This window comes from Dipteris shenzhenensis, chromosome 31, assembly GCF_047967505.1.
Source record: "Dipteris shenzhenensis isolate YYH24624 ecotype China chromosome 31, Dip_SZ_1.0, whole genome shotgun sequence".
Lineage (NCBI taxonomy): Eukaryota > Viridiplantae > Streptophyta > Polypodiopsida > Gleicheniales > Dipteridaceae > Dipteris > Dipteris shenzhenensis.
This window is the reverse complement of record NC_141626.1, coordinates 41821600-41834686: the sequence shown is the minus strand read 5'-3', so window position 1 is coordinate 41834686 and position 13087 is coordinate 41821600. Positions and strand designations below refer to the sequence as shown.

The 13087-nt window shown below is 44.9% G+C and overlaps 1 protein-coding gene across 1 annotated transcript in view; it reads left to right on the top strand.

Annotated features, from left to right (window-relative positions):
- Nucleotides 1-247: 247 nt before the first annotated feature.
- The window catches only part of LOC147881468 (calmodulin-binding receptor-like cytoplasmic kinase 2), a 66521-nt gene continuing 53681 nt past the window's right edge, over nucleotides 248-13087 (top strand). The window contains exons 1-2 of the mRNA XM_087402269.1: nucleotides 248-1376; nucleotides 1947-2210. Coding sequence (XP_087258395.1) covers nucleotides 1283-1376; nucleotides 1947-2210 — 358 coding nt within the window. The 5' untranslated portion in view covers nucleotides 248-1282. The remainder of the gene's footprint in view (nucleotides 1377-1946; nucleotides 2211-13087) is intronic.

Below are 13087 nucleotides of genomic sequence, written 5' to 3'. Positions count from 1 at the left end.
GGGTTGGAAGTCGAGAAATCTCCTCCTCCAGGCGAGCAGGCCGATGCGAGCACAGAATGTGATTCTCGAGTGCGGGCCATGGCATGCGAGCAGGGCGAGTGAAGCGGGGAGATTGACACGTGGGAGAGATGAGTAGAAACGTAAGAGGATGAGGAGAGGTAGGAGGGGTGTGGGTAGGTAGGCATGGCAATTCAAGGCTCTCTTGTAATCGATGATCACATTGGGCCTCCAACGTTGATGGTCGAATGACAGCCAACGTTGAAATTCTTGCCTCGCACGCACATATGTACCTGTAACTTTGCAACATCTCAAGCAGTTTCCTTAGCATCGAATTGCATCTCGCACTTCGCTCCGCCTTCCGACATCAGCCTGTACCGTGACCGAAAACTGTCATCGTTTGTCCGTTCGCTTCCATCTTTCCCGGCAAAGTTTCTCAACTTTCATGCCGTGTCATCATTTGTCCGTTTAATTCCATCTTTTCCGGCAACGTTTCTCTACTTTCATGGCTGCATTTCAATGGATGGCTGCGACTTGAAGCGGAGGAAGCACAGACTTGCAAGCGACAGGAAACACACTCGTGAGAGCCAGGAGGACGCAGAGCCTTGCACAGAAGCCTGTAGAATGAAAGAGACCGAGAAAGGATCTTCTGTAAGCGCAGAAGTGTAACATTCCATGTCCTTGCGTCTCAACGGTGCTTCGTTTGGACTGGAAATTCAATGTTGGATTGCAAACGCTTGGCTCAAGTGTTTTCTCGAAAGACGCTCTCCAAGCACTGTACTCATCCAGCTTTGAGCGACATAAATGCTTCTGGCTAGTCATAGCCTTTGACAAATGGGGGAGCATAGGATTGCAAAAGCAGAGGAAACACATACTTCATAGCAACGCACAGACTTGCAAGCGACTGGAAACACACTCGTGAGAGCCAGCAGGCTCTCGTTGCTTGCTGGGGTCGCAAAATGGTGAATTGACGTGACTGCTTTCACATACTACGTACGAACTTGGAAGTGCTGCGGCCAATCTTCTGGAGCATCTCCGGGAATGACTGCGGTCAAACAGGGGAAGGCCTTTTGTGGTGGCGGGAACAGGGCTTGTTAGCTCAATTTGCTCTATTTGGACTCTCCCAAACAGGGGATCATTGCTGTTGACAAACAGAGCGTTTAAAAGTTATCTAACAACTTCAGGGATGAGATTTTCCACGCCACTCGATTGCACACACTCCTGTCCAGCACGAATATAATTTCAGTTCCCGTTGTCGAGTCGATCTGAGCCAAAGCTTGCGACAATGATTGCAGCTCGTCTTCTGTTGCTATTGCTGTTCGTGAACGTCTGGAAGCTTAGCAATGGAGATCAACAGAAATCCATGCTCAGTTTTTCGGGTAAGATGTTGCCTAGGACGTTTCTACAAGTTTGAAGGTTACTCCAGCTCCTCAGGTTTGCTAGTACGTCCATGTAAAATTGAAAAGTACAGCTCTAATTTCACAAGAAATGCGATCCTTGACCTGACTTTTCTTCATGAGTCTCCTTCTTGAAATGGCCACACGATGAACGTTAATTTTGGCTTGGCTCGGGAAAACAAAGATTTTATCCTAGTCAACGAAATGCCACGTGTCTCTCTTCCGTTCCTGTCTTTCACCACTTCTCAGTTGCCCCTTTGCAGTAATTAAATTCAAATCATAATCTGTTTTTTACACTTGTAATTGACTCGACATGTCGAGTACTATAATTTTCATAGGCATAATAGAGTGATAATACCACCTTTTCTATACAACTTACAGCTGTCAGCGTATTGACTTGCAGCATCACATATGCAAGGGATAATACTAATTTATATCTACAGTGGAGACTTATCAGGCTATTAACTGGAATGTGATGAAAGTGCTTTGTTTTTTACAAGGTGTTTATTCGTGCTTCTGATTCCCTTGTATGGGTCTGGTTATTGATCTCAGGTAGCGACAGGCCAACCACAAGAACATACCAAGGTTCAAGACTACTGCTACAGAAGACAGATTTGGTAAGGACAGATTCTATGGATGCCACTGCTAACGGCATTTCATCAAAGAGACTTATAACAGGGGCCTCAGGAAAGCCTTGTCGACTTGAAATTCTAGCCTCGTTTGGTGGTTGTTTCCTAGTATCATGTGCCCTGCTATGCCCGTGCCTGCAACACAGAAGGAAAAGCGACAGCAAGGAATTCCCTTCAAAAGATATAAGTAAGCGAGCTAAACACCATTGTACCGTTTCTACACCTTGATTGACTCAGTTGGGTCCTGAGGGCTCATTTAGATTCTTGCAGTCCAGGTTCAATCTAATTCAAATGGACCAGCTGTCAAAGAGTTGTTTGTGGTTTTGTTTTTAAACCCTGCCCTTTGGATCGATTTTGTAGAGAAGGGGGAAGGGGCAGACTTGGAGATGGGGAGAGAATAACAGAAAGAAGGGAGGAGAAGAGAGGAGAAGGGGAAAGAGAGAGGAAGAGAGAGAAGGATGAGGGGATAGAGAGATAGAGAGAGGGAGGAGAGAGAGTGTGAGCACAGGCAGCAGGAAGCAGGAAGGAGGAGGGAGAGTAGATAGGATTAGATGTCACATCAAAAAGGTCCCTTGTACATGAGAGGATGGTACTTATATAGTACCTCCTTGGCCCTTTAGACCCCTCTATCTTGCAAACACCCCAAAGACTAATTATCCTAACCCCCACTAACTTGACCCACTTTTGGCCTTCATTATAGCCTCGTTTTGAATTGCCAAGCAACCTGTGATGCTGAATAACGGGTCTTCGTGGGTATCACCACAGCATATATGCTGTCCCATCCCCTCTCGAAGGCAATCCTGTGATGAAATCCATTGCTATGTATGTCCATTTGCCCTCTGAAATGGGGAATGGCTGGAAGAGACCTGCTGTTAATTTTCTGTCCACTTTATTTAGTTTGCAAGGATTTAGCCACGTACTTAACCACATCTCTTGTTCATCAGTGCCTGGAAGGTAGCGGGTGCATTTATCAGTCCAAAAAAGGCATCACCTTGAATTCATACAAGCCTCGTTTTGTGCGGAAAGCCGTCTTGTGTTCATCTCCTTCTTTCATCTTGATGTGATGGTAGCCGGACCTCAAATCTATCTTTGTGAAAAACTGAGCACCCTTGAGTTCATCCAACAGGTCATCAATCCCGGGGATTGGAGACCTGTTCTTGATAGTGGCCTTGTTGAGTGAGAGCAAATTTCAGGATTTGCAAATAAAGCACCTGTAGAAGGAAGCAAGACCTAAAAATCCTCTCAACTGGGTGGTGTTTTGTGGCTATGGCCAATCTTTAATGCATTCCACCTTTGCGGGATCCACCTGAATGCCATGTCTACTCACAATATGCCCCAGGTACTCAACCTCCTTGCCATAAAAGTGCATTTGCTGGTCTTTGCATAAAGCAGATGCATCCTCAGAATTTCGAACACCTGCTTCACATGCTTAATGTGCTCCTGCCTATCCTTGATGTAAATGAGGATATCATTAAAAAAAACCAGCGTGAATATGGAAAGAAGGGGCTGCAATATCTTGTTCATCAGCCACCTGGTAGGTGGCCAGTGCATTAATCAATCCAAAAGGCATCACCTTGAACACAGACCCCGTTATGTGCGGAAGGCCGTCTTGTGCTCATCTTCTTCTTTCACCTTGATTTGATGGCAGCTAGACCTCAAATCTATCTTCGTGAAAAACTGAGCACTCTTGAGTTCATCTAACAGGTCATCAATATTGGGGATTGGAGACCGGTTCTTGATAGTAGCCTTGTTGAGTGAGAGCAAATTTCAGGTCTTTGAAACTGCATTGTGCTTCCTTTGACCACATAAAGCATCCTTCTTCAAGAGGTCAGTAAGAGGGGCTGCCCTTTTAGAAATTTGTGAATAAAGCGCTTGTAGAAGGAAGCAAGACCTAAAAGTCCTTTCCAACTGGTTGGGGTTTTGTGGCTGTGGCCAATCTTTAATGCGTTCCACCTTTGCGAATATGCCGTCTGTAGAAAGAAGCAAGACCTAAAAATCCTCTCCAACTGGTTGGGGTTTTGTGCCTGTGGGCAATCTTTAATGCGTTCCAGCTTTGTAGGATCCACCCGAAAGCCATGTCTAATATGCCGTAGGTGCTCAACCTCCTTGCAATAAAAGTGCATTTGCTGGCCTCTGCATAAAGTTGATGCATCCTCAGAATTTCGAGTATTTGCTTCACATGCTTAATGTGTTCCTGCCTATCCTTGCTGTAATAAGGATATCATCAAAGCAAACCAGCATGAATATGAAAAGAAGTGGCTGCAATATCTTGTTCATCAGCCCCTGGAAGGTAGCCTTAATTAGTCCAAAAGGCATCACCTTGAATTCATACAAGCGTTCTGTGCGGAAGGTCGTGTTGTGCTCATCTCCTTCTTTCACCTTGATGTGATGGTAGCCTGAAAAGAAGTGGCTTCAATATATTGTTCATCAGCCACCTGGAAGGTGTCCAGTGCATCAGTCAATCCAAAAGGCATGATCAATTCATACAAGCCTTTTCTGTGCGGAAGGCCGTCTTGTGCTCATCTCCTTTCTTTCACCTTGATTTGATGGCAGCCAGACCTCAACTACCCTTGAGTTCATCTAGGTGGTCATCAATCCTGGGGATTGGAGACCTGTTCTTGATAAGTGCCTTGTTGAGTGAGAGCAAATTTCAGGTCTTCGAAACTGCGTTGTCCTTCCTTTGACACATAAAAGCATCTCTCTTCAAGTGGTTAGTTAGAGGGGCCTGCCCTCTTGGCAAATTTGCGAATAAACCGCCTGTAGAAGGAAGCAAGACCTAAAAATCCTCTCGATTGGGTGGTTTTTTTGTGGTTATGGCCAATCTTCAATGGATTCCACCTTTGCGGGATCCACCCAAATGCCATACGTCCCAAGTACTCAAGCTCCCTGTGGAAGGTTGCCGGTGCATTAGTCAATCCAAAAGGCATCACCTTGAATTCATACAAGCCCCGTTCTGTGGGGAAGGCGGTCTTATGCTCATCTCCTTTCACCTTGATTTGATGGCAGGTTGACCTCAAATCTAAAAATTGAGCATCCTTGAGTTCATCCAGCAGATCATCAATCATGGGGATTGGACACCTGTTCTTGATAGTGGCCTTGTTGAGATCCTTGTAATCAATGCACATGCGGTATGATCCATCTTTCTTCTTCACAAGAAGCACTGTGGAGGCAAAATGAGAAGTGCTGTGAGAGATGAAGTTCTTCTCAAGCAATTCCCGCACCTGTATTGCCACTTCCTCCGGCTCAACTTTAGAAAGATGGTGTGGGGCTTTGTTTATGGGCTTACTACCAGACTCCAAAAGAATGGCATGATCCACGTCCCTCTTGGGAGTCAATTGGGATGGCATATCAACAAATGCATCAGTAAATTGAGAGAGCAATTTTTGGATATCCGAGTCATCCACAAGGGGAATGCTTCCCTTTTTAGCTACATACTTTTTTTTTTGGTGAAATTAAGAAAATTATATTATGAAACATCCATTTTACATCAGGGTAGTGCTCGAGAAAAGAGCCAATGCCCTATCCATCAGAAACAGTAAAAGAAAAGCTGAATGCAAGAAACATCCAAATCTTCCTCATGTAAGGCATCATGTAAGGACTGCCGCAATGAGGCTCGGAAGAACTCATAAGGGTGCTGAAGGGGTGAATTCAGATATGCATGATTTCGCTGTAGCCAGAGGGTCCATAAGGCCCAGTATCTGATCCAATGTATCTGATCCAATGGAAGAAAAGAGAATACTGTGACAAAGAAGTTGATAATCTGCCAAACATCCAGAAAAACCTGTAGAACCTGTGTGCAGGAAATCTGAGAGATAAAAAATAGGAGATCTTGTCCAGAAGGTCTCTGGAATATGAACAAAACCACAATAAATGCGGAATACTCTCAAGAGTATAATGACATCTTGAACAAAGAGGAGAGGCAATCCTTCTTTGAGCCAATTTCACTCCCACTGGAAAAATATCAACAATGCATCTCTAGAGAAAGAGTCCTTGCTTCAATGGCATTTTCAACTTCCATATCAATTTCAATTTTCCTTTCCACCAAGTTAAAGACTTATTCAGATGCCAAAGAGAATTTGCATGATGAGCAATCCATGGAGGAGGTAATATCAATCGATAAGCATGTATGGAAGTCAATAGATGCAAAGGCTGAGAGGATAATCCTGGACTTGAAGATTGAAGATGCCAATCTTGAAGCCTGTCTCTTACATCCAATGTTGGATTCGGAACTAAAGGGAGTAAGAGATCTGCAATAGCTTTCCATATAGGTCTATGATGCACCCCAAGATTGTATTGTTGGCATGCTGCCAGAAAAGAGAGAATATGCCCCTGAGTATCTACCACGTCATCAATGATCCGGATGCCCAACTTCATAAGATTGTAAGCTCTGGTTGGTTGTTGTATAGCAAGAGGAGAGTAAAAAACAGCACTCCAATGAAGGCTTTCCATTCGAAGCGAGGAAGCTATAGAAGCAGGATGGGGAGACCATTTGATGTGAGATAGCACTTTCTTCCAATCCTGAAGCAAGGAAGTAGAAAATGGACAACCAGGGATTTTACCTTGAAATTTGCCAAGTACTACTTCCGATGGATCAACTAGCCAATGTCCATAAGCATTTGTGCGCATCTGACCACACAAAAATGCCAACATGATAGACCAAGGCTGCTCTTGTTGAAGAAAGGTCTTGAGCATAGTGATCTTTCTTGCCAGCACATGAAATTTGATGTTTATAATATTCAAACCACCATGCATTCTTGGTGAGCAAAGCAGGTCCATTTTGAGCAACCTTAAAGCTTTTTTATGAAGCTTAGTTTTCCAAAAAATCTCCATGGCTTGAGACATAAAAGAAGAGAGATCTCGAGATGACCAATGTAATAGAGGAAGGTAAAACTGGACATAAGCTAGAACAATGGACTGGACAATTCGAAGCCGAACATGCAATGGCCAAGTGGAGATCTTCCAATATTCTAATTTGTCCTGAATTTTGTTTAATACCCAAGATATTTGTTGCTTATTTCTGATTTTCCAGCCAATGGGATAACCCAAATGTCTTACTATGTTTTCCGGATAAATAATCTGGCCGGGCGAAAGGATAGCATGCCAGTCACAATGCTTGAAAGGCAAGAGTTTTGATTTCTGAAAATTAATTTTTAGACCAGCTGCCAACCCAAAATCAGAAAGGGTATCCATCAATAGGCGAAGCTCCAAAGGACTGTTCTTTGGCATGAAGAATGAATCATCTGCATAAGCTTGTGCAATGAAAGGCCGTGAACCAGGAATCTGAAGCCCCGCTAACTGTCTAGTATCAACCAGATGATCCATATAAATAAGCAAAGGATGTGAAACAATAGCATAGAGCAAAGCACTAAGAGGGCATCCCTGTCGAACTGATCGTTCCAGAGTCCGCAAGGTGCTTGGAGGCTTGAGAGGGCAGACAGGATGGTGAAACAATGACGAGTTTTCAGTGAGCAGAGGTAAGGGCTGCGAATAGGCTGGAAACGTGGAGCAGATCGTCGTGCTCACAGGCAAACGGAGAGCTGGATGGAACGCACACACAAACGGAAAGCTGGATGGAACGCACACACACAAACGGATAGCTGCAGGAGGCTGGAATGAAGCGGGAAAGAGACCAGACGGAGCTGTAGAAAGATGGCTGTTCACAGCGAGCAAGCGCAGGAGGAAGAACGGACCGTAGGCAGCGGTAGGGACAGGTCAAGATCAGAAGGGCTGGCTGAGGGCTGGAATCGCCATAGCTACTCATTCAGAGCATAGATGGCATTCCCGTTTTTGAGCTCTTTGGCCAACTGTCTTGCTGAAATGACTTGCATTTTCGGGGCTGTCATGCCTTGTAATACCACTTATCCCTGTGTGCAAAGCGGAGTGTCAAGGCATTCAAGTCCATGCTCAATTCTCCCAGAGATTTCATCTAGTCGCAGCCTAAGACAACATCAATCAGACCCATGTCCAGTGCAAAACTATCTCGTGCCAAATCATAGTCATCAGAAAGCCTGATCATATGCTGTCCATTGGCCACTTCCTGTAGTAATAATCAGCCCTACCTTCTGCAAGGTCTTAGTGTTGATGAAGCTATGAGTACTCCCGTTGTCCACAAGCATGTGAACAGTCCGGCCCTTGATCTCACCCTCTAATCTGATAGTCTCAACACTCCTGGCACCCATCAATGCATCAGGGGAGATAGCATATAGTGCTGGCTGAGCATCCCAATAAGTCTCCTCAGCATTCCCATCCACATCATCCCATGCATGGAATGGCATGGCATCCGGCCCTGGATCTCACCCTTTAATCTGATAGTCTCAACACTCTTGGCACCCATCAATGCATCAGGGGAGATAGCATATAGTGCTGGCTGAGCATCCCAATAAGTCTCTTCAGCCACAAGAGCATTCCCATCCACATCATCCCATGCATGGAATGGCGTGGCAACATGATGCTCCACAAAAGAGGCTCTAGGCATACGGTGTCGTCTACCACAGGGCTGAATGCAAATGTGTCACTTAGACTCAGTAGCATAACCAGGATCAAAAGGAAACTCAGCAGCCTTCGTGTTTCTAGTGTCTAGAGCTTCTTCTGGCTGATGTGCTCCCTCCATCTCATCATGAGAGGCATCTAGGGAGTCCGTAGCATCTACCAATTCCTCATCGTCAGATAGCTCGATGATCATGCTGAGTTTGGCTGCACTAGTGTTGCGCATCTTGCAAACATCTTGATGCTCAGGGGTCCACTTCTCACCACACTTAAAGCATACATTTACCTTCTTCCTGCTGTCCATAATTGCCCTTGTATGCTGTTTGATCTCTGATTTTTCATTCCCAGCATTTGTCTTGCTGCCTGGCTTGGCATCGATATCTATAGGGCTTGGCATACGGCATCTTGCCACCCGATACAGTAGGAAATATGGGGAGTTGTGCTGCTGCAGATTTCTTATCATGCCAATCAGCCCATTTAGGCTTCTTTTCAGAATCATATGCAGAGTGCTGCCCATTGCATCCTTATATCTACTTGCGTACTTATGCTTGAACAGCTCGCTCAATGGTATGAGGGTTATGTCCCCTTACATTTGCAGCTAAAGGACGGTGCACTCTGTGCATAAAACCCAACAATTTACCCTTTGCCCTTTTGAGATGTGTGCACAAACAAAGACAGCCTCCAAAAACTCGTGGACCATTTTGGTTTGTGATAATGCATAGAACTTAGTGAGGTACTGCTCTAATATGAGTGAGGATACGAAGGTAGTGACCATGAGTTCTTTGAATCCCTTCCATGTCGTTGGCTTTTGAGGTGAATCCATCATATATTGCCACCACGTGCGAGCAAAATCCTGCAAATGCATGCCAGCAAAAATGATGCGATCCTCATCAAACTTGGGGTAGAAGCGGAAGTAATCTTCCAGCTTCACTCTGCCACTCTTCCAACTCATTTGGAGTGCGCGTGTCACCCTTGAACTTGTGCACATTGAGCTTATCCTTGACATCTTTTGCATGGTTGTTAAGACACTCGTGTCTTATGATAAGACACTTACGACACTTAAGACACTTGTCTTACCTTAAGACACCTTTAGACACTCCCTTTTTGTTTTTTGGTGGGTGGGGTGTAACAACAAACATTGAGTTTGACTCAACCATGCTATCATTGATGGTGACTTCGGATCCAGCAGTGGGAGTGATCTCTTGAGAGATTTGACTCGAGAGTCGAAAGTTTCCTTTCAATTGTATGTATGGAGATGCAGATTTCATGTGACTGACAGACTGTTGCCATGATATCTATGTTTATTGATCTATGATTATTGGTATATAATCTATGTAGCCCTCTAGGGTCTTGTTAAGTTGTTTATCTGGATTTTTGAATATCAAGATTCAATTATCAGTATAAGCCTTTAAAGTTGTGATTTGTGACTTGCAAGCTCTTGAGTCATGACTCTTAATGTGCAAGCTCTTGAGTTGTGAGTCTTAACTTTTAAGTCTTGAGTGACGAGATTTGACTCTTAACTACATTTTACAAGTGCATTGTTACTTCTTCCATTGGTTAAGTGTAGCTTATTGTACTTCTAGAATCTAGCAGCTAGCTATGCTAGCAAGTTGTAGACTTGCATACTTATACATATATTAATGAAATATTTATTATTATAACCACAACAACGTGTCTTACGTGTGTTATCTTTAAGACACTTTTGACACTTGTGTCGTGGCTTAACGTGTCTTATAACCATGCTTTTGCTACCTAGTTTTTGCTCTAAAACTAGGAAATTGATGGCGCAGATTTGGCGTTCACAGCGGCACGGTGTTGCACCAGATGGCTGGTTGCTGGCGAGGAGCTAAGATGGGTCGTCTCGCTGACGTTTGGTGGAGGAGTCTCGCAACGGCAGTCTTCGTGGGGGTCTAATGACGTAGGTTTGGGGCTGGTGCTGATGTGCTTCAGGTTAGGCCTGAAGGGGAATGGAACCACTCGGGATTGGACTGGGAAGGGTGTGCCTTCCAGCCACATAAGAGGGTAGTTGTTGGTTCATGGAGCAGTTCGATTGGAATAGGGTGTTGGCGTGGAGCTATAATTGGAATGGGTCGTTGGAATTGGACGCTGGCTCTTTCGATTTTTCATGCTTGTCGTTCGATCTTTCATGTTTGTCTCCCTCGCCTTGTCCCGCTGCTAGTGCCTCCTTGCTTGTTGCAGATTCAAGCTTACACTCTGCAGGCGCTGGAGCTTTGGGAGTGACAGCCCTCTCCTTGGCCTTAGGTTCACGTCCAGCAGAGATTTGAATACAGTTATGTCAACGGTAGATTTGGGATTGTACTGTGTGCATGTCGCGGGGGAAGAGAAGCAAGTGCAAGGTGACAGGGGGAAGCAAAGGTGCTAGATACCAACGTAGAACAGGGGTAGGGGACCGATTGGAGAAAAGGGGGATTGAGGAGAGGAAGGGAGAGAGAGGAAGGGAGAGAAGGAAGGAGAAAGGATAGGAGAGAGAGAGGGGAAGAGTTGGGAAGAGGAAAGAGAGAGAGTGAGGGATTGGGAGAGAGAGTAGGCTGCAAGGAGGAGGAAGGAGGAGGGAATAGGATTGGATGTCACCTTAAAAAATACAAAATGAGGGGTGGATGGGACTTATATATGTCTAAGCAGTAAGATTCTGAGAGGAGGCCTCCTCCTGGCTAAGCAGTAGTCTGAGCCCAATAATGTCAGCTCGAGATCTAAGAAAAATGCTCATAGCCTTAGCTACAAATAGGAAAAGACAAGGGGCGAGCATCCTTGATGAACTGATATGGAAATCTGAAATTTGTCTCCCATGACCCCTTCGATAACCAGCTGGCCACGGACTGATCTGTACAAGGTTGAAACCCCTCTGATCCATGGATTTGAAAATCCAAAATGATGAAGGGTGCCCTCCAAGAAATCCCAATCTACCTTTTCATAGGCTTTTTCAAAGTCCAGGAGTAGAATGGCTAGCTTTTGTCCGCTCTGCATGGCCCACTCAGAAGCTTCCCAAAAGAAGATTATATGATCAAAATGCTTTTACCATGAACAAATCTCGTATGCGTATCATGAATGAGATCTGAAGTATGACACTAGATTTCTATATTCCCTTTTGGGGTTAAATGTATGAGACTCTTTGTAAGTGAGTTAGGCATCTCATTAGAGTCCCAAAAACCTTGTAGGCTGAGGTGATGTGATCCCCTATCATATCTCAAAAGGTCAGGGAAAAAGAGGGTGTAAGCCCATTTGAACCTAGGCACTTCCCCTTATGTTGAATGCAGTTTTGAACTCCATGTTGGTGAAAGGTGCATCAAGAGAGACTCTCATATGTGGTTTCACCAACATAGGAATACATTGCCATATGACATGTCTGGCATCATTTGTGGCATCGTTAACAGGATATTCTGAGAGAAGGGGGGAATAATAATCTGTAGCTATGCGCATGACGGCATCTGGATTTGACCGCAATACTCCGTTTGAGTCAAGGAGCTGAGAAACACACTCTCTACTGTGCCTAGGACCATGAGTAGAGAAGAAATGATCATTGACTCTACCTCCCTTCTGGATCCAGAAGTACTCTCGTACATGAAAGGCATACTTTGCTCTCTGATCCAAGAATATATGTTGATGAGCCCTTGCTGCAGCAAGGTGCTCCTGAATCCAAGCATCTTGGGGCCTCTTCTGCTCTTCCTCAGCAAGGTTGCCAACTGTTGGCGAACACCAATCTTCCTCACGTCTCCTGGTTCTAGCAACCAGAAGGTAAAAGTCACTAATATCAGAGAGGGCTGCTGCCATATGTGAAGGCAAGGGCACTCCGCCTTGCATGTGAGAAACCAAGACCTGCGAAGCTGCCTCTTTGAGGTCCTCCTTTGCATAAAAGGCATCAGGAATCCTACTAGTGGCAGATCGTTCCCTCTCAAGTATGGCTCAGAAACCATTAACACCATTGGAAAGTGATTCAAAGTGGAAACCACGGGGCCAATGTATATTGATCCTCCTCTATCCAAGGTCCAATCATCAACATTAAACCGGTCAATCCGTGCATGGATAGGCATTTGTGGCCTCTTGTTCGACCAAGAAAACGACTGAGTGTGAAATGCATAATCAAACCAAACATCTCTGCCACTGAAACTGAAACGGAAGGCATCCCAAGCTGCTCTCTCCAATGAATGGATGCCACCCTCTCTGCCCCCTTTTTTATTTGAGGTAACGGCACCATGTTGAAGTCCCCTCCAATGATTCAAAAATCTACAATGGGGTCCCAGCAAAGCAACTCCTTTTAGAACATGACACGATTTCCTCTATTATTGGGGGCGTAGAGGTTGAGGAATCCAACCTTACGTCCCCCAATCAGAAGAAGAATCCATTGGGCTCTAGAGGGAAGGATCACTCTGTGCCCAACAACCAAGGGGAGAAAAGAGTCCGAAATTGTGATGCATGTTCCTCCCCTAGTACTCAAAGTAGGTGATCAAAAGGTGTGTCCTGAAAGTAATTTGCTTGACTTTCCACAATCTCTAGCGTCCATGAATAAGACATCAATGGAGCCACCAGTGACACATGGGTGAAGCTGATTTCGGATAAGCT